Genomic DNA, 26,464 nt, shown 5'->3' with positions numbered 1-26,464 from the left:
CATTTTTTTAAACCACATTTTTTTTTTAAATGGGAAAAAAGGAGGGGGCGGCGAAGACCATTTAACACATCTTCCGCCTTAGAGATGAGAAAACTGCCACCCAGAGAGCCGCGACTTCCCCGGGGAAGGAGCCCCAGCAGGGCAGGCTTGGCAGACGGCGAAGTGTGTAGGCCAGGAGAACCGCTCAGGACTGGTGGGCTCGGACTCCACGCCTCCAGCCCAGAGGCCAGCTGCAGGGTGAGATTTTTGTTTTAGGTGCTGGGGACCAAACCAAGCCCTAGTGTGTACCAGACAAGCATTCCACCCCTGAGCTACCCACTCAGCTTTCTGCATCTTCTAAATTAGGGAGGAACCTAAGGCACGCTGCAGTGTTCAGGGAAAGGCATCTAGAGGGTTGGTTAATACTGTGGGTGCCAGAGTCTGCTCCCCATCTGTGTCCTGGGGCCGCCGTGATCTCTGCACAGCCTCATGGTGCTGTGATCTATTTATCTGCAACGTGGGGAACATAGTACTTCCTGAGGTTGCTGTGGGGTGGAAATGAATTCACTTAAAGGGTTTAGACCATGCTTAGCACCTGGTCAGCACTCAGATATCGGTTGTTCCTGGTAGATACTAAGGCCAGCATGTGTTTGTCCCCTAGCCATCTCAGTTATTTGTTCACAGCAGCCCCACCTGGCGTCTCACAATAGCCAGTGGTACTACCTGGGCAGACAGAGTGGCTCTGGGTTATAGGACCCCCTGCTGGGCCGCTGGAATGTTCAGATGTCTCCTTGGTCCTAGGTCTGGCTGGGCCAGGAGTAAGCAGCTAGCTCCAGGCTCAGGCCTTCGTCCTCCTTTGCCCTTGGATCCCTCAGGGTTGACAGAGAGCAAGACAGACAGAGGCCAATGTGTATAAGACACTGAGGTCACCCCATGTGACACAGCAGCACAGGCCCTTCCCTGACGGCCACCCTTGCCCATGGATAAACTATAGGTGCTTTTTTGTATTATTATTACGAGCATCCAGCACAGAGGTGTCCCTGGTATTGATGGAGTGAGTGGATACTTGGGACAGGAGACTGGCTGGTGACCACTACCAGGCCAGGGAGGCAGCAAAGGATTCGTATCACAGTGGAGTGGGAAGGGGACAGGGGAGCAGTGGGGTACTGAGGAGGCAAGAGAATCCTGAGAAAAGGCTACTACTGGTCAGGGAGGGCAAGACAGAGCCTGACCAGTCCACAGCAGAGCTGACTGACCAGCTAAGCTGGCCAAAAGCAAAGTCCCAAGGAGGTACCATCTGCCTCCATAGGCACTGACCCACCGCAGAAGCTGCTGTGCCCTGCTGCCAGGAAAGTGTGAATTCAGTCCCACCCTGGGTCCTCAGAGGCTCTGGTTACCCCCACCTTTTTCCACCTGCAACTGCTGCCCCGTGCCCAGAGCCCATCTCCGACCCAGACTGGGAAGTCCAGAGCTTCCCTCATCCCCACCTGTGCTGCGAGCAGACATGGCCAGTCCATCGTGCTAACGTCCTGCCCAGCCCCGGCCGTCTCAGCACCTTTGGCTCTGTGCTCCCCACCTCTAGAAGACTGGAACAGGCTCTCTGAGGGCTAGGACAGCCAGACAGAACTGTCCAAAGTGCCGCAAAGAGACAGCCCCAGCATGGTTCTCCCCAACAGCAGGCTGCTCCTCATGGAGAGAGGGATCCGAGAGCATCTCCAACACCCCATAACTCCCCGGACACAAAGGGAGGACCCGAATGGTCTTCCCTAGAGCAAGGAAGTGGTGGTGGTGGTGGAGGGAGGTGGCTTCAGGATTTGGGTTTAATCCCAAGCACGAGGGCAGGCAAGGAAAGGATTTGGTTTCATTCCTTCAGATGCCCAAGCCCTGGCCAGAGCCCCAGGGTGCAGCAGTGAAGGCAAGCAGCCGCCTGGCCCTACCAACAAAGCCCTCCTTTATTAAATAGAGATCGCGTTACATTCCATTCAAAGAAGGAAATCAGGGCGCGGTGAGGGACATGTCCAGGTTGGATCCCTAACCTTGGTCTGGGCAGGCTGTGATGGGGGTCAGGGAGGGCCAGGTCCTGCCGGCCCCACTTGGCCCCACATGCAGGGATGCCTGTTGTACGAGGGGCTGGAAACAGGCGTGGGTTCCTGAGGCCCTCTCTGTGTCTCCCTCTTGGAGAAAAGCGACCTAGACCTCCAGTAGTTTGGGGAGAACGGCCTCCTGGAGCCCAAGTCGAGATGGGGGAGGAGGGGACGGGGGCCTTTATGAAGGGGGGAGGAGGGGCCCTGACTCATCTTAAGAACGGTTTCAGTTCTCAACGATGTACAGGCTGGAGGGGAAGAGGCCCTGCCAGCCCCTGCCGCCAGAGGCCCTTGACATGGCCAGGGTCACTGGGGCAGTCTGCTGAGGGGCCACCTGGGATCTGGGTGAATGATGGCCACAAGGAGGTGCTGGTGGCCCAGGACCTGAGAACTGAGGTGGCGGATAGCTGGGAGACCCAGCCACCCCAGGACAGTCCCTTTCTGAAGAGGTGGCAGCAACAAGGCACCTGCAGGCAGTAGCTCCAGGACCGGGGTGGGGTACAGACTTCCAGGGGTCCCTCCCAAGGGCTGAACCCCTGAATATGGCTCCTTGGTCTTCGGTGCTTCCTGAAATTCTCCTGGTGGTTGCAGAACCCAGTAGGGGAGACAGAAGGGTCATTTCATGAAGTCCAAGTTTGTCTGTCCCTCTGTCTGTCCCGGGATGGGTGTCTGGTGCTGTCTCAGTGCTTCCCTATGGCCTGGCCGTCTGTCCATACAGTCAGTGTCCGCTCAGGGCTGGCTCCAGGACTGCACTTGGTGACTGTCTTGCGGCAGGCATGCTCCAGCTAAGAGCCCTCTTGAGCCGGCCGAGCCCTAGGCCTCCAGAGGGAAGAAGCCAAGCTTGGCCAGGGACATCTCCTTCCGCAGCCTCATGATCTCCCAGAACATGGGCTCTGCTGTAGGTAGACAGAGGGACAGCTCAGGGTCACCTAAGAGGCTGGCTTGGCCCTCTCCCCTGGCAGTGGGCGGCAGCAGATATGGCACCTCCCAGTCTGACCAGTCTATGCTTGCACACGATGCCCCACTCAGCAGTGATGACGGAGGCCCCAGGACTGCAGTTGACAGGTTACCAAATACTTTCCAGCCCTGACTCGGGGCTGGCGTGGGTCTGGGAGGCCCCTCGGAGCAGGCAAGGCCTGGAGGCCAGTGAGCCCGCTTTCTGGCGGCCATGAGGCAGCCACGGTGGGTGTGGGGGAAGATTCACTGGAGGACCCCGCTGTGCGGGCCCTTGAATGCCAGGCCAGTAACGGGAAGACTGTCCCTGGAGGACGGGCAGGTGGGACCTCTCTGGTTTGCTGTCCTGGTGGAGAAGGGCCCAGAGGCTCCTACGGCTCATCTCTGTGGAATTCTGAACCCAGGAGGATCCTAATCCCTTTAGACCCACATCTCCTCCTTTGATTGCTTCCTGGGAAATGAGCCCCAGCGTCCTCCCTCTGCCCTAGGGCAGGTGGACTCAAAAGGCACTAGATGAGCCTGTGCCCCACTGCCCTGCTCCACCCCTCCCTTGGGTGCCATCCCTACATTGGCCACCAGGGGGTGCTCACCATCCTGCCGCACCAGGCCTTGCTGGATGTAGCGTATGTAGGTGAAGAAGTTGCAAACGGCAGTGATCTGCAGGCAGAAGTAGGGAGAGTATGACCTGCCAAACTCCCACCCTCGGGTTCCCCAAAAGGCCACGTGGACCTGAAACAGCAGTAGGTTCCAGGTCCCTGGCAGAGCTAGGTAGCACTCCTGGCCTGGAACAAGGCTGGGGCTTTGAAGTTTTAATAAACAGCAACAAGATGACTAGTACTGCTCTAATAACGGCAGGGCAGCCACAGCGCGCTGCCTGTCCATCAATCATGGGTCTCAAATAAGGCATGCTAATCATTCCCATCTAACGTGTTGAGAAATCAGAGTCCCCAAGAAGGAAGCACTTGACAATAGCAAGCCCTGGAGCTAATCAGCAGCTGAGTTGAGCCACGAAGCCAGGTAGCCGGTAGCCTGCCCCAGAGTCTAAGCTCACCTGGGGAGCTGGGCCTGCTGAAGTGGAGGCTGGGCAGTGTTATTATACCAAGAAAGGCGAGGAATCAGTCCCTCACGGGGCCCTCCCAGCCCTGTGTTATGGTTCAGATATGAGGTGTCCCCCAAAAGCTCATGTGTCAGCCAACGCAATAATGTTCAGTGGTGAAATGATTAGCTGTTGGAGCTTTACCAGAATCAGAGGATTAACCCAATGATATGGATTAACTGGGTGGTAACTGTAGGCAGGTAGGGTGTAGGTCACCAAGGGGTGTGCTTTTGGGGTTGGTATTTTGTCCCCGGTGAGCTGAGCTCTCTCTGCTCCCTGATTGCCAAGTCCTGAGCTGCTCTCCTCCACCTTGATGTTTTGCTTTGCCCCAGGCCCAGAGTTATGGAGTTGGCCATCTATGGACTCAGACCTCTGAAGATGTGAGCCAAATAAACTTCTCTTCTAATTGTTCTTGTCAGGTTTTTTGGTCACAGTGAGGGAAAAGCTGACTGAACTATCCAGCCAGCGCCTGAGGGCCCAGTCGGTCCTGGGGCTGCTCCATGCCAAGCCCTGGCGACCCTCCTTTGGCTCAGGTACTGTCACAAGGACTCTCTTACAGTGAAGAAAGAACTGTGGGTCCCCTTCCCAGGGGCCATCCCCAGATTGGGGGGGGGTCCCTGTCCCAGCGGCTGAGAATATAGGCCACTTGTGGCTCACAGATGTCCCCTTCTGCATCCCATACCCCAGCAGAACGAATGACCACTGGCATGGAGGCTATGTGAGGCCTGCCCCTCGACTAGGGTGGAGCCAGCTCTGTGCTCTAGGGTCCCTGTGGGTCCAGCTGAACATGCGCCCCGAGGCCCTGTCCTGGTGTGGCTCCTTTCCCTCCCCTCTTCTGTGACCACCACTCTCCTAAGAGTTGCATCAACTCCCCATCTTGGCTCCAGGGAGCCCAGTGGGACAGTCGGAGGTGGCCTGGCAGCTGGGCCCACAGCAGCCCCTGTGGAACAGGACTCTGGGGGAGGGATGTCCCATGTGTGGGGCACCCCTTGGCTGGGGGTGGAGGAGGTTGCAGGAGGGGGCTGTTCACAGGAGCCTAGCGAAGGCAGGAGGTGCAGGACAGCACAAGCTGGGCGTGCTCGAGCTCGACTCTGCATGGGGGTGAGACGAGAGCAGCCCAGGTGGGTGTGCACCAGGCAGGGGCACCCGCTACAAGCTCCTGAGCAGAAATAGTAGAGCCATCCTCTGGGACTGCGCTCCTCCTTGTCAGTCCCACAGGTCTGGATCTCTTGGGATGGGGACCATATTCTAAAATGCCAGACCCTCCTCAGCTTACTTCCTATCCCCATTTTTGCCCAACACAGCTGGACACCTGGGCCAGGAAAAGAAACAAACTAGTAGATGTGATTTTGCCGGGCACAGGAATGGCTGGCATGAGCCCTCTGCTGAGCTCTGGTTGGGATTTGAAAGGAGCAAAGGGGACCTGTGGCCACAGAACAAGGCTCTGCCCACCAATCCATGGGGCAGCCACTACAGACACAATGCAAAGCTCGGAGGCCCCAGGTCTAGGCCACGTGGCCCCAGGCACACCCCTTTCCTTTGCAAAGGGGCACACTCCTTTCCCGTAAACAGGTACTCACTCACCACCAGAAGAGTCCCTTTGAGTGTTGCACAACATGTGCCGGAACCAAGAGCAGACACGCTCCCTGTCCAGCTGTGGGGACCCTCTGTCCACTGTGGTCCTGCCCTTCCAAGCTGGCCTCTGGCAGGTCGGGGGGGAGGTGGTGCCTCACAGCTCATCAGCTTTGCACGTGGGTCAACCATGTCCCCTTCCATCCTCAATCCTCTTACCACTCAATGGTGGGGCAGAGGAAGGGGAATCCCCAGCCTCAACCCCCAGCTGGCTGACGTCCCCTGACCCAACCTGGGGGACTGCAGGTGGCAGACGGGATTTCTGGAGACCTGCAGCACCCGGGCCTGATCACAGGCTGTGTGCCAGACACACCCCTGAACTTCCTCAAATGTCGGGGGGTCTGAGCATCTGAGCATGCGGCTTTAACCTGAAATCCAGCCACTCTCTTGATTAGGTTACTAATCAAAGGACAGAGGTGTGGATGCCACTCCCAGGAGGACAATTCTTACATAAGACCAGGTCTGGAAGACTAGAGGTTCTCCTGGTGACTGTGAGAAGGCCGTGTGGCAGACTGTGGACAGCCTCTAGGGCCAAGAGAACCTCAGTCCTGACACAACGGGGAACTGAATTCTGCCAGCAGCCATGTGAGCCTGGAAGAGAACCCTGAGCTCAGGAAAGAACACATCCCAGCACATCTCTGCTGAGCTTCGCGAAGACTCCTGGCCCTGGACAACAGCAAGACGGGAACAGTGCATCGCTTAAGTCACTATGTTTACGGTCATTTGTCACGTGGGAAAAACAGATTAGCGCACTTGGCCTGGCTGTGGCCCACATCTCTGCACCTCTCTGAGCCTGTTCCCTGCTCTCTAGACTGAGGTACAGTCCAGTTGTGCTCCCAGCCCAAGGAACCGAGGGACCCATAGCGAAGGATGACTCACCCTGGCCCGGGAGGATGGGGAGATGTAGTAGTGACTCTCCGAGTCCCCAAGCCGGATGCGGTGGCGGCAGATGCGGGCCAGCCCACTCAGGGCACACGTGCTGGGGGGACAGCAGAGGTGGCCGTGAGGCCTGAATGGACTTACGCAGAGAGGCAGGCCAGGGGACGTGGGGTGGGCCTGGCCTCGCCGGCCCCGCCAGCCCCTCAGGGTTCTCCACTGCCTGCTGACCAGCTCCCACTCAGAGCCCCACCCTGCACCCCCCTCTCTCCTCAGCCAGGCCTGGGCGACCTCATTCAGCACCTTCAGCCGCTCATGTGCAGGGTTAGCTGGGCTGGGCGGGCAGCCCACCATCTGGCCTCCCACTCTCTGGCTCCTCTGGTGGTCCCAGCCTCCACAGCTAACTCTGGGCATCGCCTACGGGGGTCTCTCCTCCCCTCCACCTGGTGAGCCACCATGTCCCCATGTTACGCCTGCCTTTAGCCCTGATTCTTCAGCTCCTCGCCTCACCTCCTCCTCTCTCCTCCACGTACTGGCCAGGCGCTCCTCCCAACACCCACATCTATCTATCTATCGCCTTTCCCCGCGGCTTCCCTGTTGCCCAGGAAGTAGTTACGGAGGGTTCCGAGTCAAGGGAGGATGAAACACCACCCTGGCTTACCCCCCGACCAGCCTCCTGCTGCACAGAGCACCCTCCTTCCAGCGTCCCTCTGCTACAACATACGACAAGCCGGCCTCGGTGGCTGGTGCCCAAACCTGCACAGCCTCAGCCCCACCCCACCACTCTGACCCGGCCAAAGGTGCTCCCGTCCATACGCAGCACCTCCTGCCCTCCTGCACTCTGCGCCCTCCACAGGAAGGGCTCTTCTCTCCCTGGCTAACTCCTCCTTCAAAACCTGGCTCAACTGTTCCCTCCTCCAGGATGAGGCTCCCCATGGTGCCGCCCCTCCTGGGCCAGGTCTCCGCTGTCCAGGGGAATCCTCCCCACACTGTGCTTCTGGTCTGCCCTGGCCCTTGTGTGCTGCCACTGCCCCTGCTCAAAGCGGGGTGAACAGTGGGGAGGACAAGATGCCAGGGCCACCGAGTTACTGATTGGCAGGAGGCAGAGCCAGTCACTGACAATCACTGATGTGTTGACTGGGGTCCAAAACCCGCAGTGGGAGAGACAGGGAGGGGCAGGGCGCATGCAGCAGGTCAGCCAGGAAGAGCCTGGGCTGGGGGCGGGGGCTGGAACCTGACACATGCCTCCTGGCCCTGCAAGGGGCAACTGTGCCTCTCTTAGCAGGTCACCACGTTCCGGGGCTAGGTCATGCACCAGGGGCCCCTGCCCACCCTGGGGCCCTACACCAGGCCCAGGCAGCCTGAGCTCGGCCTTTCCCGACCACCACCTCGGTGCGGCTCCAGGCCCCGTGGGGGCTTCCCCATGTGTGCAGGGAAGGCTGAGGGTGCCCAACTTACTTGGCACTGCCACAGTCCACCTCAGCCGCCTTCCCTGTGGGCAGGGGCTGTGAGGCCACGGGCTCGATGGTGAGCGTGTTGTCCTCCACGGCGGCCCGGACCAGCGCCGAGAGCTGCAGCAGACCAGGGCAGCAGGGGGAGCGGTGAGGGCTGGGCAAAGGCCGAGGGGCGGCTGGGCCGGGCCTCCCAGAAGGCCACCCTCCCGCCTCACCTCCTGCATGGTGAAGTCCAGGCAGGGGCCCACGTCCTCGCGGTACACTCTTTCCAGGAAGGGGCAGGCCTTGTCCAGCGTGGGCGACGCCCTCCAGGCCTGGAACTCTGCAAACAGGGTTGTGTCCACCTAGCAGGGAGGGCGTGCGGGGTGAGGGTGGTCAGGGCAGAGAGTGGGCATCGCAGGGGAGGCAGAGCTAAGGGAGAGGAGAGCCAGGGAGGTGTGGGGCAGGCTCAGCAGCCACCAGACTGTCCCCAGCAGCCGTGCAGGGGAGCCGCGTCCAAGGGAAGAACTCTCTGCCCTTTGCACCCAACAACTTTGAATTCAAAGTTTTGTTCTAGGTGTGCTTTAAGTTTTGAGTGCTAGACTACAGAGGTGGGTCCGGCCTCGTCCTGATGCCCCTCACTGCCTCTTCAAGCAAACTGGTGGGCACCCACAGGTCCCTGAGGGCACGGGACACACTCAGGCACATACACACAGGCCTCCTGCTGCCCACTCAGGGGGGCAACTGTGGCCTGCCCTGGGCTGCATGCAGTGTGTGGAGAGGTGGCGGGGCAGACGGGACGGCCCCTCTCTGGAGCCATTACCTGCTGGGAAAAGGAGAGAGAGGTGGCAGAGGTGGGGGCTGCGGGCGGCTCCCCGGGCGGGAGCTGCCAGGCCGGCTCGTAGGTGAGGTGGATGGCCTTGCTGGGGATCACGCAGAGGAGCAGGGAGAGGAGAGGGGGAAGCCCAGGCTGGGCCATGGGGTAGACAGACAGACAGACAGGTGGACAGAGACAGGAGGAATGAGGAGATATCAGTGTCCGACTGGAAGCTCAGAGCTCAGAAGTGGGCCAAGAGGTCTATTTGCTCCTCCTCCCTGTAAGCTCTGGAGACAGACAGAGGACAGGACTGAGCCGGGTGGGCTGGACACGACACCCGGGAAGCTGAATCCCACTACACCTGTCTCGGTGTCCACTCGATGCGGCCTGAGCTGGCTCTTGACATCAGTGTGTCATCCGTTTCTCCCGTGGTCCCAGGACACTCCATTGACCACATGAGGGAATGGGGGTGCTAACGGGTGGTTTCATTTGCTTTGGGACCTGTAGCCATGAGTGCCCGCCCAGCCAGGTCAGGAGAGACACCTGTCCAAGGCCAGCTTGTACCAAGAGCTGCCGAGGACTCTGAGTACAAAGAGTGTCACAAGGTGGTCCTGGGCCTTAAGGCCAGAGAGCCCGAGCAGAGCCCCACCAAAGCCAGCCCAGGAGCAGAAACTACCGCCTGCCGCTTGCAGCAGACAGGGGTGGCTATCAGACACTCTAGAGGCCAAAGACCAGACACCTCAGCACAGAGAGGGGTGAGCCAGACTGCAGATCACACAGCAAGGGCGCAGGTGTCCTCGTCGGCCTCTCCTCTGTCAGTGGGCACCCCGTTCCCTCCCATGCACACTGCCCACCTGCCTCCTTACCTCTTTGCCCTCCTTGTCTGGGGTGAGGGTGTGCCCTGCAGCAGGGCACATGACAGGGCAGAGGGTGCTACTGGTGCTCTTATGGCGCGAGTGACCCTTTCTGGGCCCAGCCTTGGTGGGGCTCAGCAGCTGTGGGTGGAGCTCTCGGTTGGGAGAGGCTGGTGTGGATGTGATGACCAATGTCTTCAAGGCCGTCACCTCTGCCTGCAGCATGTCGATCTGGCCCAGATGGATGGCTGTCAACCTAATCCAGTTATCACCCCCCTGGCTCCCACCATCCATCGGCCCACAGCGGGACAGCTGATGCCTAACAGCAACCAACGCCTAACCCCGCCTGCCCCGGGGAAATTGAGGCTCAGAGAGGCGATGTGGCCGGCCAGAGGTCACACCGCAAACAAGACTTTGTGGGGGACAAGTGTCTGGGAGCTTCCCTGGTGACCCATTGAGTGTTCCAGGGTCCCTGGAAGGCAGGAGCAGCCCTGCTTCACATTTTCCTGCTGATCCAAAAGGCTCCGAGAGGAAGCTACTGGCCCACTACACGGCCAGACCCAGGTTTCTGCTTTGCTAAGGAGGGTGGGAGGAGGGAGGAGGAGTTACAGCAACCACAGGGTCCTTCCAGTCCCCAGAAGGCTCCAGAAAAGTCTCAGTGGCTCAGAAGGAACACTAGGGGGGTCCAGGGCGCTGGGCTATGGGCTCTCAGACACCCCACCTCCCTGGGCTGGGGCTGGCCTGGAGGATCTGGTTGGAGAGCCCAGGCCAATGCTCGGGGTGGGGTGCGCCCTATGGCGGGCGCCCCAGGCTGGCCTGGGCAGAGGGCACGGGCCTCACCTTGCCCCGGGCCTCCTTCAACTGTTTTTCTGATGCTGCCTGCTTCATGTTGGCTTCCCGAACCATCTTGTGGGCTTCCTGGAAGAGGGCAGCCTCCGTGTGAGTGGCTGGGAGCTGGACCCCCGGGCCATCCCGCAGGCTGCGCCCACCCGTCCGCCCACCAGGCGTACCTCGAACAGGCTGGCCGTCAGCTCCTCCAGCTCCTGCTCCAGCTGCTCCCGCACCCGGCACAGCCGCTCACATTCCTCGTCCTTCAGCTTCAGCTCCTGGGACAGAGGGGACTGTCAGCCTCGTGGGAGGCCCCAGCCCTAGATGGGCCCGGCCATCGTGAGTGGGACTCTGGGCTGCCAGCCAACTTCCTCTGGTGCCCCCACTCTGTCGTGCCTCTTCCACCAGCTGGCAGCATGAGACCCAAAGCCCACCGACAGCCCCTCAGATCTGGGAACAGGTTTTCAGACAAGTCAAGGTCGCGTGAGAGTCACTAAAAAGACTCGGAACGCTGGAGCGTGGCCAGGTGGCCAAGCCCACGAGGGCCCAGGTTTGAGTCCCAGCACCCCCCCCAAAAAGACACAAAAATGGGTTCCTTCTTCGCAGTTCTCAGGTGCCTGCACTGGCCTGGCTTGCAGCTGGCCGCGTCAGTCACTGTGTCACCGGCTTTCCCAGGCTGGCTCCTCCTCTCCGAGGTCCCTACCTTTTGGGCTTTGTGCAGCTCCTCCTTCAGGAACTCTGAGCCCTTTTCCCGGATCTCCATGGAGGAGCTGCGCAGGCGGGACACGTCCAGCGGGGCAGCCGCGGGCTCCTCCTCCCCTTGGGCCTCCTCCCCTGCAGAGGCCTCCACCAGGGATCCTGGGGACTCCCTGTGGCCTTTGCAGGAACCCACGTTCTTCCAGGGGACAGGGACAGACGCGAGGGGTGGAGGGGGGGCCTCGTCTGGCTGGGGTGGGCTGCAAGGCAAACAGAGGCATCAGTAGACACAGGGCAGGCTTCTGAAACCTGCCCGAGGGACAAGCCCCGGGCACCACGCCTGCCACCTGGGCCTCCGCCTTTCCATCTGTAAAACGGGACCACAGGCCACAACCAGGCTGTCAAGAAAGCATGTTGGTCGAGCACATGTTCTCTTAGGGGCAAGAACGGGGCTCTGGAACCCTTGTCAACCTCCAGCCCAGGGACTGGGCCGGCAGCAGATGCTTAGCACACAGCTGTGCTCAGTTTGCGTCTGTCAAACAGATGACCCTACACGTGCGGATGCTGAGGATCAGTCTCCACCTTTACTCAGCAGGGAGATCCAAGTGACTGTCAGCCCCAAGGATGGGGGTGTGTGTGTGCGTAAAACCTCGTCACCCATCACCCGGGAGGCACTGAAGTGAGAGCTACCTTCATTGATAGTTAGTACAAATTCATGATGTAGTTAATGTGAGAATTAATGCAAATGTTAATACGAAATAGTTATTGCAAATTCCACTCCTTTGGGTGGGGGGGAGTCAGAGAGGAAGCATGAGGCTAGGGTAAGCAGGAAGATTCTGCAAATAGCCCAGGCAACACAGACCCACTTCCTGTCCCCCTGGACTTTATGGGGGGCAGTTCCAACTCTCCCCTGGCCTACAGTGTATCCTCTGAAAAACACCCCCTTCTCTAGGCCTCGGGACCTCCCTCCCTGAGGCTGAAGACGCTGGAGTGCTGGGGCCTCTGCCCTCCACCCGCCCCCCAGCCACACTCCCCCTCTGGAAGGGGATCCTGCGGAGGGACGGGCGGGAGGGCTCGGCCAGCAGGGGTTTGTGCCAAGACAGCACCTCTGGATTTGCTCACTCAGCAAAAGCTGGGGGCTCCTGAGCCAGCAGCTTCTGAGCAGCAGCGGCTGGGAGGGTAGGGTGGGGGGCTGGGCTGGTGGGGGGGGCTGGGCCTCCGCTGATAACAGTGGGGAAGTGCGGGGGAGGGGCCCAGAGAGGCCCACTGGAGGAGAGGAGGGACAAGGCCAAGGAGACGGGGACTTGGGATAACTGAGGAGGAAGGGTGAGAGGCTGGTCTGGGGCCTGTCCCTCTTCCCTGTCCTCAGATTCCCAATAAGGCCACCCAACAGCTTCTGAACCTTAGCGTTCCTCTTGGTAACACAGACCCCAGCCACAAGACTGTTCCCAGTCTTCCACACGGCCCTGTCCTGCTGCCCACAGAGCCTGCCCTCTGCCTGGGAACTGGCCCAGCATGGGGCCTCGAGGTCCTGGGGCTGGACTTGGCCTGGCAGGGACTTGGCCTTGATGACTGAGGCCAGGAATCCAGGGCCCATCAGCTGTGGTGACACAGGGTCTCTAAGGTTGGAGGAGCTAGGGCAGGTCCTTCAAGCCCCCTACAGCTACACTGTGGCCCCACGGGCTGGGGTCTGTGCCCAGGGGTCACACTGTGCCAGACCCCATCCAGCGTGCTCTGTCCTCATTCAGGACTCTGCACAGCACTCACGATGGTTCCCATTCTACAGATGAGGGAGGGAAGCTCAGAGAGGGAAGGGACTTCACTGGGGTCACGCCGCTGGTCAGTGACAGTGCCAAGACAGGCAGTCAGGTCTTCAGCCCAGGCCCAAAGCTTCCTGACCAGCGGCCCAGCAGGGAGGACGAGGAGCGTGAGTTTAGGAGCGTGAGTTTAGAACCCACGTCTGTCTCAGGATCAGGGACTGCTGAGCCCCGGAGGCTCCTCCTTGGCTGCCACAGGGACATCTGACCCAGTCCCCTCCCCAGCTGCAGTCCCCACCTTTCTGGGAGGGAGAGCCTGGGCCAGGAGAGCTGTGGCCAAGAGGACAGCCAGGCTGTGTCCTGGGGTACCTACGTGTGAGCCCCTGGAGGTGTTCTGAAGTCCTCTGATCCAGCCACCCCTGGGGGTGGGCATAAAACCCTGAAGGAGACGCTGTCAATAAGGAGTCACTCGACACAGTGCCAAGTGAACAGTGTTCAATCCACAGCCAATTTGACAGAGACCATCGCCTACCAGGCTCTGGGTCCCTCAGCTGAAACCCCAGGCCCAGAGAGAGGGGAATGTACTCCTGGAGGACTCTGCCACTCAGGTGGCAGAGGGGAGTCACAGTCATTAAGGCCAGGCCAGAAGCAGCAGATCCCATTAGTGTGGGGCGACCCACTCTGACAGAGTAAGGACTGCAATCTACGGGCTGGAGGTGACCCACAGGACAGCCCAGGACATGGGACAGGATCCCAGGTCTCAAACACCAAGAGCTGGTGCCTTTCCCCAGCCAAGGACCTCCCTGCATCACCTACACCCCCCTGGAGGAACAAGACTGCCCGTCCTTCCCCAGGGACCAGCGTGGGCCTCTGGGTCACAGGGAGGGCCTCCAAGGGCAGGGCTGGGGCTGGGGCTGGACCTTCCCCCAGGCTCTCCTTCAGCTCCCTGTCAGGGGACACAGTGGCCCAGGAGGCCTGAGACACGGTCTCCAGGACATCTTCTCTTCCCCCTGGTGGAAAAGCCCAGGCTCACACCCTAACGACAGGAAGTGTCGGGACAGCGGGGCCACCCCACAGACACCAGCTCCCCACGGCCTGGGCCACAGCAGCAGGAGTGAGAGAGGAAGAGGGCCCGGCCTGGGCTGGGAGGGAAGCTCCAATCTGCAGACCCCCCTCCCCTCCTGCTTCCGGACTGCGAGGCCAGCTCCTGTGACTCAGAAAATTCAGAGGGAGGGATGACCCAGGCCTCCAGGTCCAGCAGAGCCAGGATCCCCTCCTGGAGCAGGGGCTCCCAAACCCGGGTGTGGCCACCAGGTATCCCTACCCCTTCCAGGAAGGGTCTGCCTGGGGTGGAGCTCCTCAGAGCCAAGGTCAGAGGCAGGCGGGGCGGCCAGCATCTCCCTAGAAGTCAGGTCCCAAGCCAGCCTGCAGCTCATACAGGAAAGGCCACACGGGGTCACTTCCCCAGGAAGCACACGACCAGGGGGAAAGCAGACGCTGAAGTCCTCAGCCCACCAGGCCTGCCCTCAGGGGCCCCGCTGGGTTTCTGTCCCCACTCACAGAACAGCAAAACAAGGACTCCAGGACTCTGTGGCCCCCAGTCACTCAGTCACCCTGACTGGGCCAGGAGAGCCTGGTCAGAGGCCAAACAGGACCCAGTGTGGCCCTCTGAGGTTCCACCCTTCCCTGCCTGCCAGACCAGCCTGTCCCTTGATAAGTGCCCAGGATGTCCTCACAGTCACCTTCTGCAGTAATGGACAAAATGGGTTCACAAAATAAGCAGGGGAGGGGACACTCAGGTCAGCTCTGAAACTGGGAAAAGGACCGAGCAGGGAGGACACACTGGGAGCTTGACCCTATGCCCAGGGGCACCAAGTCTGATCTCCAGGTAAGCTGCAGAGACCTGCCCAGGGCCAGCGGAGACGGACACTCAGGGTGACCAGGCAGACGGAGGCGACCGAGGCTGATAGCCACAATGTGAAGGGCTCCCAGGAAAGGTTCTGTGGCCAGCCTACAAGCCCAGCACAGGCCAGAGAGGGCCGATGTTCAGAGCAAGACCCACAAGCACACAGGGTTCCCACGCTTTGGACCATGTTCATGGCAGCCCACTGCCTGAGCATCCACGGGTGTTACTGGTGGGGACTCAAGACGGCACTGTGGAGGGTGCATTCCCCACCCTGGTTCGAAAAACCAGGCACCTGAGGTTCAGAGAGGGTTGGTGACCTGGCTGGAACACCCAGCAAAGCAGCAGCAGGATGGGGATGAATCTGGAGTACAGGCACAGTGTCACATGACCTGTCATCGGGAGGAGAGAGGATGAAGGATGGTTTCAGAGAAGTGAGGCAGGATGCGGATGGGGTTTGAGGAAGTTTGAGATCGGACTAAGTGGGGGTGGCCATGGTGGAGGGTGATGCCCAAGGAGGCTGCTGCACTAGCCAGGCAGGCCCTGGCCTGGAGGGGACAGACAAAGACTCTGAGGGGGAACTGTGGGAGGACAAGGGGGCCGCAGGAAAAAAATACAGTAGAGTAATTGATTAATTAAGGAGGATGAGGGAATCGGTGGTCCCCAAGATGGAAATGAGGAACCGGGACGGGGCTCTCAGGGAAATGAGAGGGGGTGACGAGGCATCTGGGAAGTGGCACGGGCTGCGGGCAGCTGAAGGGGAAAGGCAGGACAGAGGCAGCTGTTGGGAGGTCCTCCCACAGCTCTAGGCAGGGCCGGGGGAAGACAGGAGAGTGCAGAGCAGGACCTCAGGGTGGGAGAGGGCGGCTGTCCTCCTGGTAGAGCCTGGAGCTAGGCCAGGATCCAATGAGCTCCAGGCAAGGAGGGGCAAAGGCATGGGCGGGAGCCAGGGTGGGCCAGGGTGGGCCGGGCCACTCCCAGGAGGGGCAAACAGGTGGGGGGGGGGTCTGCCTGCAGCAGCAGGTCCTGGTTGGAAGAGGAGGAGGGAGGAGGAGCATGTCAGGACACATGGAGCAGGTAGCTGGGCCAAAACTCCCCTGCCACTCAGCCCTGTCTCTCCACTGGGGACCAGTGCCAGGCCGGGGCAGGTGGGAGTCTCCCTCTCTACTGTAGAAGGCAGGGCACATGCCTCATAATGCCTGAGGGGGATCCCCATGCATTCAGTCTAAGAACTGACACCCCAAGATTTCATCCATCCAACATGGGCCTAGTGAGCACCTATCATGTGCCAGGAACCCCAGGGGCCCTGATCCTTCCAGTCTGTAGGACCAGACAGACTCCAGGGGAACATCACTAAGCCCCCTGCTCCCCACATTCTATTTCATTTTGTAGCCCCCCCGCCCCCCCCCCCACACACACACAACTGCGTTTCCTTCCCAAAGCCATCAAGCATGAATCTGGTGCAGACACTGGAGAGTGCAGGTCAAGCAGGACTCTGATGAGGTCTGAGCCTGTGCACAAATGTGCTGACAAAGGATCGGCAGGAAGGATACCACACCTGTTGGCAGGGAGGGCAGGCAGACCGTCGAGGGCTTCTGGGAGGTGGCAACAGTGAGCACTCACTAGAGATAAGTATGAGTAGCCCCCAATCTGTCAAGTGGGGAAACTGAGACCAAGGGGCTGCACCAATGTCATGTGGCCACTTGATGGTAAAGAACCAACCCAGATTCTGGTCTCTGCAGATCAAGCCTCAAATGCCCAGCACTGTGCTAGGTGTAGAAGTACCTTAGATGCCATCCCTACCCCATCATCCTGAAGCAGGTTTGGCACCCAAGACCTTGGACATGTGAAACCATGGCAGATGGGAGAGAAGCAGCACCTTAAAGTCAGACTGGTGGGAGCTGCCTGCAGCAGCAGGTCCTGGGAGGAGGAGGAGGAGGAGGAGGAGGAGGAGGAGGAGGAGGAGGAGGAGGAGGAGGAGGAGACACGTGGAGCAGGTAGCCAGGCCAAGCCTCTCCTGCCACTGGGTTCAGAGTCCAAGGCCCATGCTTGAGAGTCTCAAGGGAGAGGACACCCCCCTCCCCCAGCTCCTGCAGAGTCCAGCTACTGCTGCCCACCCCAGGAGAGCAGCCCTAAGTCTAGGGCCACAAGGGGACAGGGAATGGGACCTGTCCATGAACAGTCACCCAGGAGAGACCGCAGTTCTTGGACAGATGCGGAAGCTAAGCTCCAGAAACACAGAGGGTTAGCCAGGTCTCCCAACTCCTGGTCTAGGACCAAGAGCCCCCAGGACACACGTCCCATAATTGTCATGAGCTTCTGGGGTCACAAGCACAAGTCACTTAGTGCTTGTGCAAGTGTGACCCTGAGAAGAGTCCTCCTCTGCTGCTGGGATCTGGGTGAGCTCTTAGGACACCAGGCCTAAGTAGGTGCTGGCCCCTTGACCCCTGATCCCTAAATCTCTGTCTTCATATCCACATGAGGGATCCACAAAAATGCAGTGCTCAAGGTAACCCCCAAACTCTGCCTCTCTAGGGTTCCCAGCTCCTCATTCTATCTATACTTCCCATCTGCATTTATGAAGTCCCTACTGTGTGCTCTGTATCCAGCTAAGTCCCAGAGGACCCACAGGTCCACATGGGAAGTGGGGAAGTGTGCCGTACTGAGGACTGCATGTGGAGGGGTCAGTTTGGCAGCCTGGCTCATCTACGAGGGTCCTGGAATATGGCAGACAAGGCCTTCTCTAAAACCTTGAAACTTCTTCTGTCCCTACAGAGAACATCCATCTACTGGGCCTTGTCTGACCCTAGCCTGGGTGCCTCCAAAAGAGGACATTCTTGAGGATGGAATCACTGCTACCCTACAACCTACTTATTTCACCTAGAGGCCCAGAGAAGGGAGCCCATACCCTAGGTCACACAGCAATTCCGTGCCTCAGTCCACCCAACACAAAGGGTCACAAGATTCCTCCAGACAAGGCTGCTCCCCAGACACATTTATCCCTAGGGTAAAACCCATTTATCCCCAGGTAGGATTGTCCTAACCTCTCCAGGCACCACAAAGCCCCTTAGTCACTTTCTCCCTAAGCCCAGCCTCCTTCCCCCAGGGCATAATTCCAGCAAAGAGGCTCGCCTTCAACTCTGCCCCTCAGGAGGCTCAAGCCTCTCCACACCTCACCCCTACCAGGGACCCCTGTCTCCGAGCTCCTTGGGGATGAAACCCCATTACTCTCTGAGCACCTCAGCTCAAGTTCTGCTGGGGGCCATGGAGGAAAATGGATCCAGCTTGCCCATTTGTGGGGGTGGGGGGTGGATTGGGGGAGTGTTACCCACTCACCTGGTGTGGCAGGGAGGGAGCTGGGTCCTGGGACAACTCATCTGGCCAAGTGCTTTACAAGAATACACCCCCAGGAGTCATGGGGGAGAGAAAGTGCTCCCCAACTCCATGGAAAAAACCTCGACCTTTCTGCACCCCCAGGGCAGGGGTCCCTCCCTCAGACCAGCAGGGAATAGGAACCACCTGAGAAACAATGGTCTGGACCGAGAGGGGTCCTGGGGCCACTGACCCAGGACCCAGAGCCTATGCTGGCCCCTTTCAGGCTGCAGGGTGGTCCCAGCCACTCTACAGCTCCGAGTACCGGCAAGACCTTTGGCCATCAACTTGCCTGCGACCTTGGAGAGACCCAGCTCCTCTCTCGCAGCCCAACTGCTTTCCAAGAGCTCATCCAGCGGGTGGAGGGTGTCCCTCCTTTAGGTGCGCGCCCCAGGGTTGCTCTGGCAGGCACAGAGCGGCACCCCGTCCCCCCACCGCCACCGCCACTTGCCCTCGCGGTGAGCTAGGAGCAGTGGCTCGGTCGCCCTCCACACTCCCCACCCCGAACCCCCCAAACGCTCCGAGGTCTCTTCCATCTTCCCGGCTCCACGCCGGCTCGCGCGACCTCAGCCCCAGGCAGGGCTGGGGGCGCAGACCGTCCCGGGTGGGGCGCAGGCTCGGCGGGACCCCCCCTCTCCCGCCCCAGGAGGCGGCGCGGCCGAGACCCGGGCCGGCCCCCCGCGCGCGGACCCACCAGCTCCACATCCCGGTCGAGGTGCCCGGCGTCGGCTCCCCGCGCCGCTCCGCGCTGCGTCCCCGCCCGCCGCCAACTCCGCCCCGGGCCGGCAGGGTGTCCCGCTGCCTGTCAGTCCCGCCCGCAGCCAGTCGGTCGCTCTGCGCCGCCTGGGACCGCGGCTCCGGCGCCCGCCGCGCCCCGCCCCTGCCCGAGGCGGGTCACGTGGCCGAGGGGCGGCCCCAGGACACGTGCCCGGCCACGCCCCTCCGCCCGCCGGACGCGCCGAGCTCGCACTCGCTCCCGGGCCGCCCAGCCCCGCTGCGGGCCGCCGAGCCCTGGAGTCGGTGAGGAACGGCCCCTGGTCAGGCCCCCGGGCCGCGCAGCCTCCGCCGCTGGTTCTCCCCGCAGCCCCCTCCGCCCGGCACCGCGCAGGAGCCTCACAAAGGCGGCGAGGGTCAGATGCCCCCGGGATTGTCACTCGAGGCCCGCAGACACCCTCCTACCCACTCCTCAGCCTCGGCCCCTCAGTGACACTCTGCCTCAGCCCTGCTTTGGGGATCCTTATCCCCAGGGGGTGTCTGTCTTTGGCCAAGCCCCCCACCCAGCCTCCCCAAACAGGGGCCTGCCATTCTCCAGCCACTGGACACCCCTGCCCAGCCCTGCCTCTGCCCCCTTCCACCATCTACCCTCTGCAGAGCAACATGGCCCACACGTGCCCGTCGCTGACCACTACTCTACCTGCCGGCCCCTCAGTCCCCGCTCCCTGACCACTGGCCAGAACTTCAGTCTGGACCTGGAGCCAGTGAGGGCAACCTCCCTTCTCTCCTGCCAGTGACTGGGGCTTCTACCATCTGGCCCTGGAGAAGGACTGAGGGTCGGAGACAAGGACCTTCCTCTTGCAGAGGCCACCAGACCCTGGGGCCCAGGCTGAGTTCTTGACTACTAGGCTACAGCCTAGCCCATGTCTGAGGGTGACAGGTCTTCCTATGGGGGACACATTTCATTCATTCACTCAGCCACCCCTTCTGAACACAATCTATGGGCCTTACAACCATGACAGGCGGACCTAGAAGGAAATTGTACAGATATAGACTTCCAATATGGGATCCTCCCCCCTCAGCCTCCCCAGTGGCTGAGACAGGTGCACACCATTACTTGCCTAGGGCATGACTTGCAAATGTGGTGTCTCTGGTCAAAATAGAAAAGGGTGCTCCTTTCCCACCAAGGTACAGGACTTGGTGAGTGGAGGCCAGGCTGGATTTCCTGCCTTGCTCACTCCCTTGGCCAACACCTTATCCAGTGAACAACCTGGACAGCCCTCCATGGCACCCCTTCCAACTTTCCAGAACCATTCAGCCCAGGCTCCTACACAGGGTAACTGTTTGCAGGATTCTGGCTTCCAGAGGACAGGGACCAGCTTGTGGGACCTGTGTTCCTCTACCCACCCGAGTCCAGCACAGATGTCAACATGTCTGTTGACTTGCTTCCTTCACCAGCGAAGCCTTGAGCAACTGCTGTCTTCCTGCTCCTATCTGTTCACCTTTTTCTTCCTTTTTTTTCCTCTTCTGTGCAGTGCCGAGGATGGAACTCGAGACCTTGCAGATGCTGGGCAAGTTGTCTGCCCCAGTGAGCTACATCTTCAGCCCTTTTTATTTTAAGTCAGGGTCTCGCTAAGTCATTACCCAGGATGACCTTGAAATTTTGTTTTCGGGATAGAAGGAGGAGACACAGAGGGAGCCCAAAACAGAGCCTTGCTCTCTGAGCCCGCAAGCCCGGGCAGGAGATGGCTGACGGTAGCCCTGACGAGGGGAATCTAAGGGGTGAAGAGGTTACAGCCCCAGAGAAGAGTCCGCAGCCTACCAGGGCTGCTTGACGAGGGAGGCCCTTGAGAGAGGCCTCAAAGGACAAGTGTGTGGTCACCCTTCTGGGAACACTGACCTCCAATTACTAACCAAAAATATCCTGTCCTCTGTGCCTCCAGGCGACTGTGGATTCCCAGGCTTCACTGCCTCTTCCCAGAGCACAGTGAACCCTGTTCTTCCACTAAAAAGGGATGGGCTCAGAGAAGTTAAGGTACCTGTCTTATGTCACACAGCCAGGGGTAGTGAGGGCCAGTCTGCTTACACCAGTTTTCCAAAAAAAAATCAGCCCCCCAAACCAGAGGGCTCACAGGACACTGCAGCTGCCTACAGTCAGAAGGGGGGCCCAGCAGGTAGAGAGGGAGAAATAAAGGTGTTTCCTCTGCCCACAAGCCACTGCCCTCTTCAACTTCCTTCCCGTAGGGCCCCTGCCATTCCCATCCCGGGCTTGGTGGCCTTAACCACAGAGTCTTAGCTGAGGGCAGGTGAGAAGCCTGGGTGACCCAGTCCCCGATTCTGGACTTAGGTGTGTCCTTGGCTCACTGTGTGGCCCAGAATGAGTGCCTTGCCCTCTCTGAGCTTCCATTTCCACTTCTGAACAACCATCAAGTGGAACAAGGCCATCAGAGCTACCGGCTGGAGGTGACCTTGTAAGAGGCTCCTGAAACTTGCTCATAGGTGCATGCCAGCACCCTGTCGGGAGCCCAGCTTCCACCTGCCCCTGTGTTCACGCGGTGGCAGGACCCCGTCCCCCGTGTCCCAGGTCTCTAGCTCACCTGCCTGTGTCCCAAGGCTCCTCTCTCAAGCCCTTCAAAAGGGCAGGACCCGGGCCTGATGGGGCGTAGCGCACAGTCCCCGAGCTCATGGCCAGGAACACTGGGCATGTCCCTCTGGCCGGGCACCCGGTGGGCTCCTTGGAGGCATCCATTCCGGAGGGGCCAGCCGGGAGGTCAGGCGGCTGTGGCTGCTCCCCGCCCCAGGCGGTCCCCACACTAACCTTTGCTATCTCTAGGAGCAGCAGCCCCAGAGGGCGTAGCCTCCAGATGGGCCTCTATCTCCTCGACCCATAATTATTAACTCCCAGGCTCCCAGCAGCACCAGAGTCAGGGGCCCTCCTTCCTGGGCTCTGGGCCCGGGGGTGCGAAGCTTCCCCTCAGAGCCTGAGGCCCAGGGCTTTCCCTAGGCACAGAGGGGGCTGCTGTCCCCTCACCCGTCTCCTCCCAGGTCGGCACAGTGGAGAGAGCCTGTCGGGCTGGTCCTGCGGACGGCTGGCTGTGTGGCCTTGGACAGGCCCTGGCCCACCAGCCCAGCCTCAGTAGCCCTTCACGCTTTGGCCACCATGACCACGGGACATTCTGTGAGCAGTTGGGAGCTCAGGCCTGGAGTCAGTCGGGCTGCATCAACCGCCCTTCTAGCCCCTCCGTGCCTCAGTTTCCCCAGCCACACTGTCACCCTCTGAGGTGCGCCAGGCCAGCAGCCACGGCCCAGACGCCCTCTAAGCCGCCTGCCTCCCCACACTCTGCCCTCCGTCTGCCGTTTCCATCCCACCCTGTCTCTCGGCTCATCCCCCGGCCTCCAGGAAGCTGTCCCTCTGCAGCACAGCACTGGGGCCCTCAGCTTTGCGTCATGAACGTCCTTGGGAACTCTCAGATCCTCTCGCAAGATCCTGACCGCCTTGTGGCAGAGACCTGCCTGCTCTCCTCGCGGCATCCTTCTCGGCACCCCCTGGCCTGGCGCACGGTCAGCCTCGACTCCGGTGTGGAATGTCTGTGAGTCTGAATTCTAGTCCCTGTTCTGCCCTTCTCTGGCTGGGTGACCTTGGGCTAGTCACTTAACCTCTCTGGGACTCAGTCCAACCGTTGTCTATGAAATGGGAAGGAGCACTTTTCCCCTGTGAACTTGTGAATCAAAGAAAGAAAGTCCCCTTGGACCAGTGTCTGCCACAGCCTTGGGTGGAGGCAGGGTTTCCTCTCCCCTTCTCCTTCCGGCTCCCTCTTCTCTCACGTTGGCCTCTGCGAGGAGGCAGGCCCCCGCGGCCCCACCCAGCGGATAACAATATCTCCCCGGCTTTGGGCTTCCAGGCGCGGCCTAATGCAGACCAGATGCCGGCCTCCCTTCCTGCGGTGAAGTTTCCACGGCCTGCCCCCACCCCCTTCCTGTTTTGGCTTCTGGCTCGTCCCCCCACTAAACCCTCTGGTGCCCCCACCTTCCTCTGCCGGGCAACCTCGGCCTCACCTGGGAACTATGAATGGGAAACGGGAAGAGGGAAAGGGGAGCATCTCCCATCACCCCGACAGGAGGAGGGGACGGGCTCAGCCCGCGGGGGCAGGCTGCCCGGGACAGTGGAGCCCCGCAGCCCCTGGGGGGAAGCTGAGGCCGGGACGGGGCACCGTGCAGAGAGACGCCGCTTTCTGGACATGAGACGGCTTGCAAGACCTCACCCTCAGCTGCGACTTAGAAAAATCAGGACCAAAAACAGGAGACTGAGGCGCTGGGCCGGCTGGACTTCCAGTAAAAGCCCTCGTCGCCTCCAGGGGCTTGCCCCCCCCTGCCAGGAGCCGGCCTGGCCACAAGGGGAGGCTCGGGAGGCTGCCCGGCCCCCTCCAGGCTGGAGGAGGGAGCCAAGTGTGCACACCTGGCTGGGCCCGGGCACTTGGCAGGGTGGCCTGGGGCAGGCCCGAGGGACTGGGTGTTGGTGGCGATTGGGGAGGAGGGGGACTCTTCCTTTGTCCTCTCAATCCTCTGACCCCCCAGGGCAGCCAGGGTGGCCCTCTGAGTGAGGACTGCCTGTTTCCATGGAAACAGCCGTCAAGGGCTGCCCCTGGCCACCACTCCCTGCTCCAGCTGTGGGGAGTGTTTGGACAACTGGGTGGAATGTTTTGTAGCCAGAATTCTCCCAGGATCCCGGCTCCGATTTCAAGAGGGAGGGAGGGAGGGAGGGAGGGGAAGACGCGGTGTGGAGGGAAGGGGTCAGATGTGCCTGCGGAGGCCTCCAGGCCTGCCCGAGACCACTGCTACCCCCTGGCCGGAGAGTGAGCTGGAGTCAGGCCCAGGCTCTTGGGGAAGGGCAGGGCCCAGGGTGGAGGCTGCGATGGTGTCAGAGATTTGGTCAGGCCCACGTGGTGAGGTCAGGCCCTGGGGACAGTCTGGGCTGAGCCAAGGGCTGGGCCCAGGAAAGCCCTTGGAGAACACTAAGATCCTGAGACACAGACCTTTCCCCATTTTGCAGATAGAACATTTGGAGTCCAGGCACATGTCCAGGAAGTCCCCACCTCACCCTCAGCTGCGGAGACCCAAGCCACAGCAGGGAGTCCTCGTCCTTGCTCTTACACAGAGCTATCTGCAGCCTCGGGAGCCTCGCATCCCCTCCAGGGCAGAGGCCCTGAGAGCCGGATTCCTGTCCCACCGCCTAGAATAGGGCCAAGCTCCCCAGTCCCCCAGCCCAGTGCCCAGGCCTCCCGGGCCCTGCCTGACAAGAGTCACACGTTCCAGACCCAGCCACACACGAGCCAGCTTGAGCCTCGGTTGACCCAAGCTAAAATCGGGAGGATCCGCTTAATTCCACCGAACTCGCCATCATACTGTGGGGTGGTGGTGGGAAAGGGGCAGGGGTGCTGGAGACCTCTTCAGAGCCACGGCAGCGCGAATGGAGAAAGGAAGGAGGGGGATGTTTCCGAGCCAATAGTCCAGGAGTCCCATCAAGGCGCCTGGGGCCTGGCCTGGCTCCCCAGAGTGGAACCTGGTGGCTCACTGGGACCTGGCCTGCCGCGGAGGACGCTCAGCCATCTGATCAGCGGGTGGAATTCCAGGACCAAGCTTCCGGGAAAACATGACCACTAAGGGGAGGGGTGACCCAGAGGCAGGATGCGGGGTGTGGCAGGGACGGTCCTAGGGTGTGGCAGGGACGGGCCTAGGACAGGTACCTAGGGGATCACACCCGGTTCCCCCTGCAGTGGTCCTTCACTGCTTTCGGGGCCCTTTTAAAGATTGGGGCCCCTGGAAGGAGGAGGAGTGTGGAGGGATGGAGCCGAGGGAGAGAGAACTTGCATGAGGTTCCACACCCAGGGCTAAAAAATAAAAGGGGGGTGGTGAGGGGGGGAACTTGAAAGAGGAAAGGATTTGGCCACTGACTAACAAAATGAAGGATCTTAGATTTTAATCCACGTTTGTCTGACTTGAAAGATTATCTTCTTATCCCTTCACCATTCACCCTCTCAGGAGGAATCATAAGGTGAGGCTTTTTAGAGAAAGTAGGCCTTAAAGAATAAACAAGATTTCATTATCTATTTAGAAATGGAGGGGTCCCCTGCTCAGTGGTGCACACCTCAAATCCCGGTAACTCAGGAGGCTGAGGCAGGAGGCCAGCCTCAGCAATTGAGAGAGACCCTGTCTCAACATAAAAACAAAAAGGGCAGGGGATGTGGTTCAGTGGTAATGAGCCCTTGGGTTCAGGTTTGGGGCCTGGGAGACCAAGCTAAAGAATTTGGACTTTATTCTAAAAGCTCTAAGGAGACTGTTAAACATTTTTTAGCAGGACAGAAAAACGATCAGAGCCCTTCTGGCAGTTTGTGCAAAGAAAGAAAAAAAAGCGAAGGACATTTGTTTGTCCAGAATCTGGGAAGGGACTTTCTTCAACTTGGAAGTGTTTAAAGAGATCTCAACAGACAAGAACCCGTAGGTCTGTTGACAGTGAAAATGTAAAAGTTCTTCATCCTGTTGAAAGCAAATAACAAAAAGGCAAGTAACAAAGGGAAAATATTCTCAGCCAAAGGCAAGGTGTCAACCTCTTTCCCTTGAGAGAATTGGCAAAAATCAATAAGAAAAACGCGGAAAGCCCAGAGACGCACCATTCATCCATTCCATCGATCGTTCGATGGCCCCAGCGCCGGGTGCTGATGCTAGGCGAGTACACAAGACAGAGTTTCTGCATTTGTGAAATATGTGATCCGGGAGGGTGTCATGTGTAGGGGGACATCTCATCATAGCTGTGTGTGATGGGTCAGGATGCGGGGAGAGCAGGGTGTTCTGGCAGTATATTCAGGAACTCAACCTGGATGAGGGGCCTGGAAAAAATTCCCGAGGGTGAGGATTTGGGAGTGGAAAGATAAGAAGCTGCATGAGAATCAGGGACCCGATCATGTGGGGCTCTGAATACTGAGAGTTCAGATTTTATACTAGACAAAGGGGAGTGATTGAAAGATTTAAACAAGAGTGTGATGTGATTAGATTTATATCTCCAAAAGATGGCTCTAGTGGGGGTGTGTGGAATGGGCTAGAGAATTTCTACTCCTAGGACGTGGTGGACTTGGAGCAGCGGGGAATCTTTCTGCTACAGAAAAAGCATCTCCTCAGCCAGGCATGGTGGATCTGCCGGTAGCCCCAGCTACACAAGGGGCCAAGGCAGGAGGATCACGTGACCCTAGGAGTTACGAGGCCAGCCTGAGCAACCTGGTGAGTGAGCACACACATGCACACACACACACACTATCCTAGAGAAAGAGAGGCCATGGTTCTTTGAGGCCTTGTTGTCCACCAAGATCTCCAAAAGCAGGCTGGGGTTGCAGCTAGTGATAGAGCACTTGCCAAATACACGTGAGGAGGCACTGGGTTTAATCCCAGCACCACCTAAAAATAAGTTTAAAAAAAGT

At 59.7% G+C, this 26,464-nt stretch overlaps 1 protein-coding gene and 1 long non-coding RNA gene across 5 annotated transcripts; one reads left to right on the top strand and one right to left on the bottom strand.

The window, feature by feature from the left end:
- Positions 1-1,913: 1,913 nt before the first annotated feature.
- Positions 1,914-21,799, bottom strand: Rab3il1 (RAB3A interacting protein like 1). 4 transcript variants are annotated; one of them, XM_040284227.2, is made up of 11 exons: positions 21,593-21,799; positions 11,257-11,509; positions 10,736-10,831; positions 10,566-10,643; positions 9,738-9,956; positions 8,878-9,024; positions 8,291-8,419; positions 8,080-8,192; positions 6,625-6,724; positions 3,608-3,674; positions 1,914-2,956 (listed from the first exon to the last, which is right to left on the bottom strand). In XM_040284227.2, the coding sequence occupies exons 1-11, from the start codon at positions 21,742-21,744 to the stop codon at positions 2,877-2,879; spliced, it is 1,434 nt and encodes a 477-aa protein (XP_040140161.1). In that variant the 5' UTR covers positions 21,745-21,799; the 3' UTR covers positions 1,914-2,876. The 4 variants fall into 4 exon arrangements, with proteins under 4 accessions (XP_040140161.1, XP_040140160.1, XP_077902001.1 ...); XM_040284226.2 differs by having other exon boundaries at positions 1,914-2,959; positions 21,593-21,796; XM_078045875.1 differs by lacking the exon at positions 21,593-21,799 and adding an exon at positions 18,976-19,131 and having other exon boundaries at positions 1,914-2,959.
- A 69-nt stretch (positions 21,800-21,868) lies between these two features.
- Positions 21,869-23,292, top strand: LOC144376998 (uncharacterized). Its single transcript, XR_013437464.1, has 2 exons — positions 21,869-22,585; positions 22,898-23,292. It is a non-coding gene; the product is annotated as an uncharacterized LOC144376998 (long non-coding RNA).
- Positions 23,293-26,464: the final 3,172 nt, after the last annotated feature.

This window comes from Ictidomys tridecemlineatus, chromosome 4, assembly GCF_052094955.1.
Source record: "Ictidomys tridecemlineatus isolate mIctTri1 chromosome 4, mIctTri1.hap1, whole genome shotgun sequence".
NCBI lineage: Eukaryota > Metazoa > Chordata > Mammalia > Rodentia > Sciuridae > Ictidomys > Ictidomys tridecemlineatus.
Note: the sequence above shows the minus strand (reverse complement) of the source record. Positions and strands in the feature narration are given on the sequence as shown.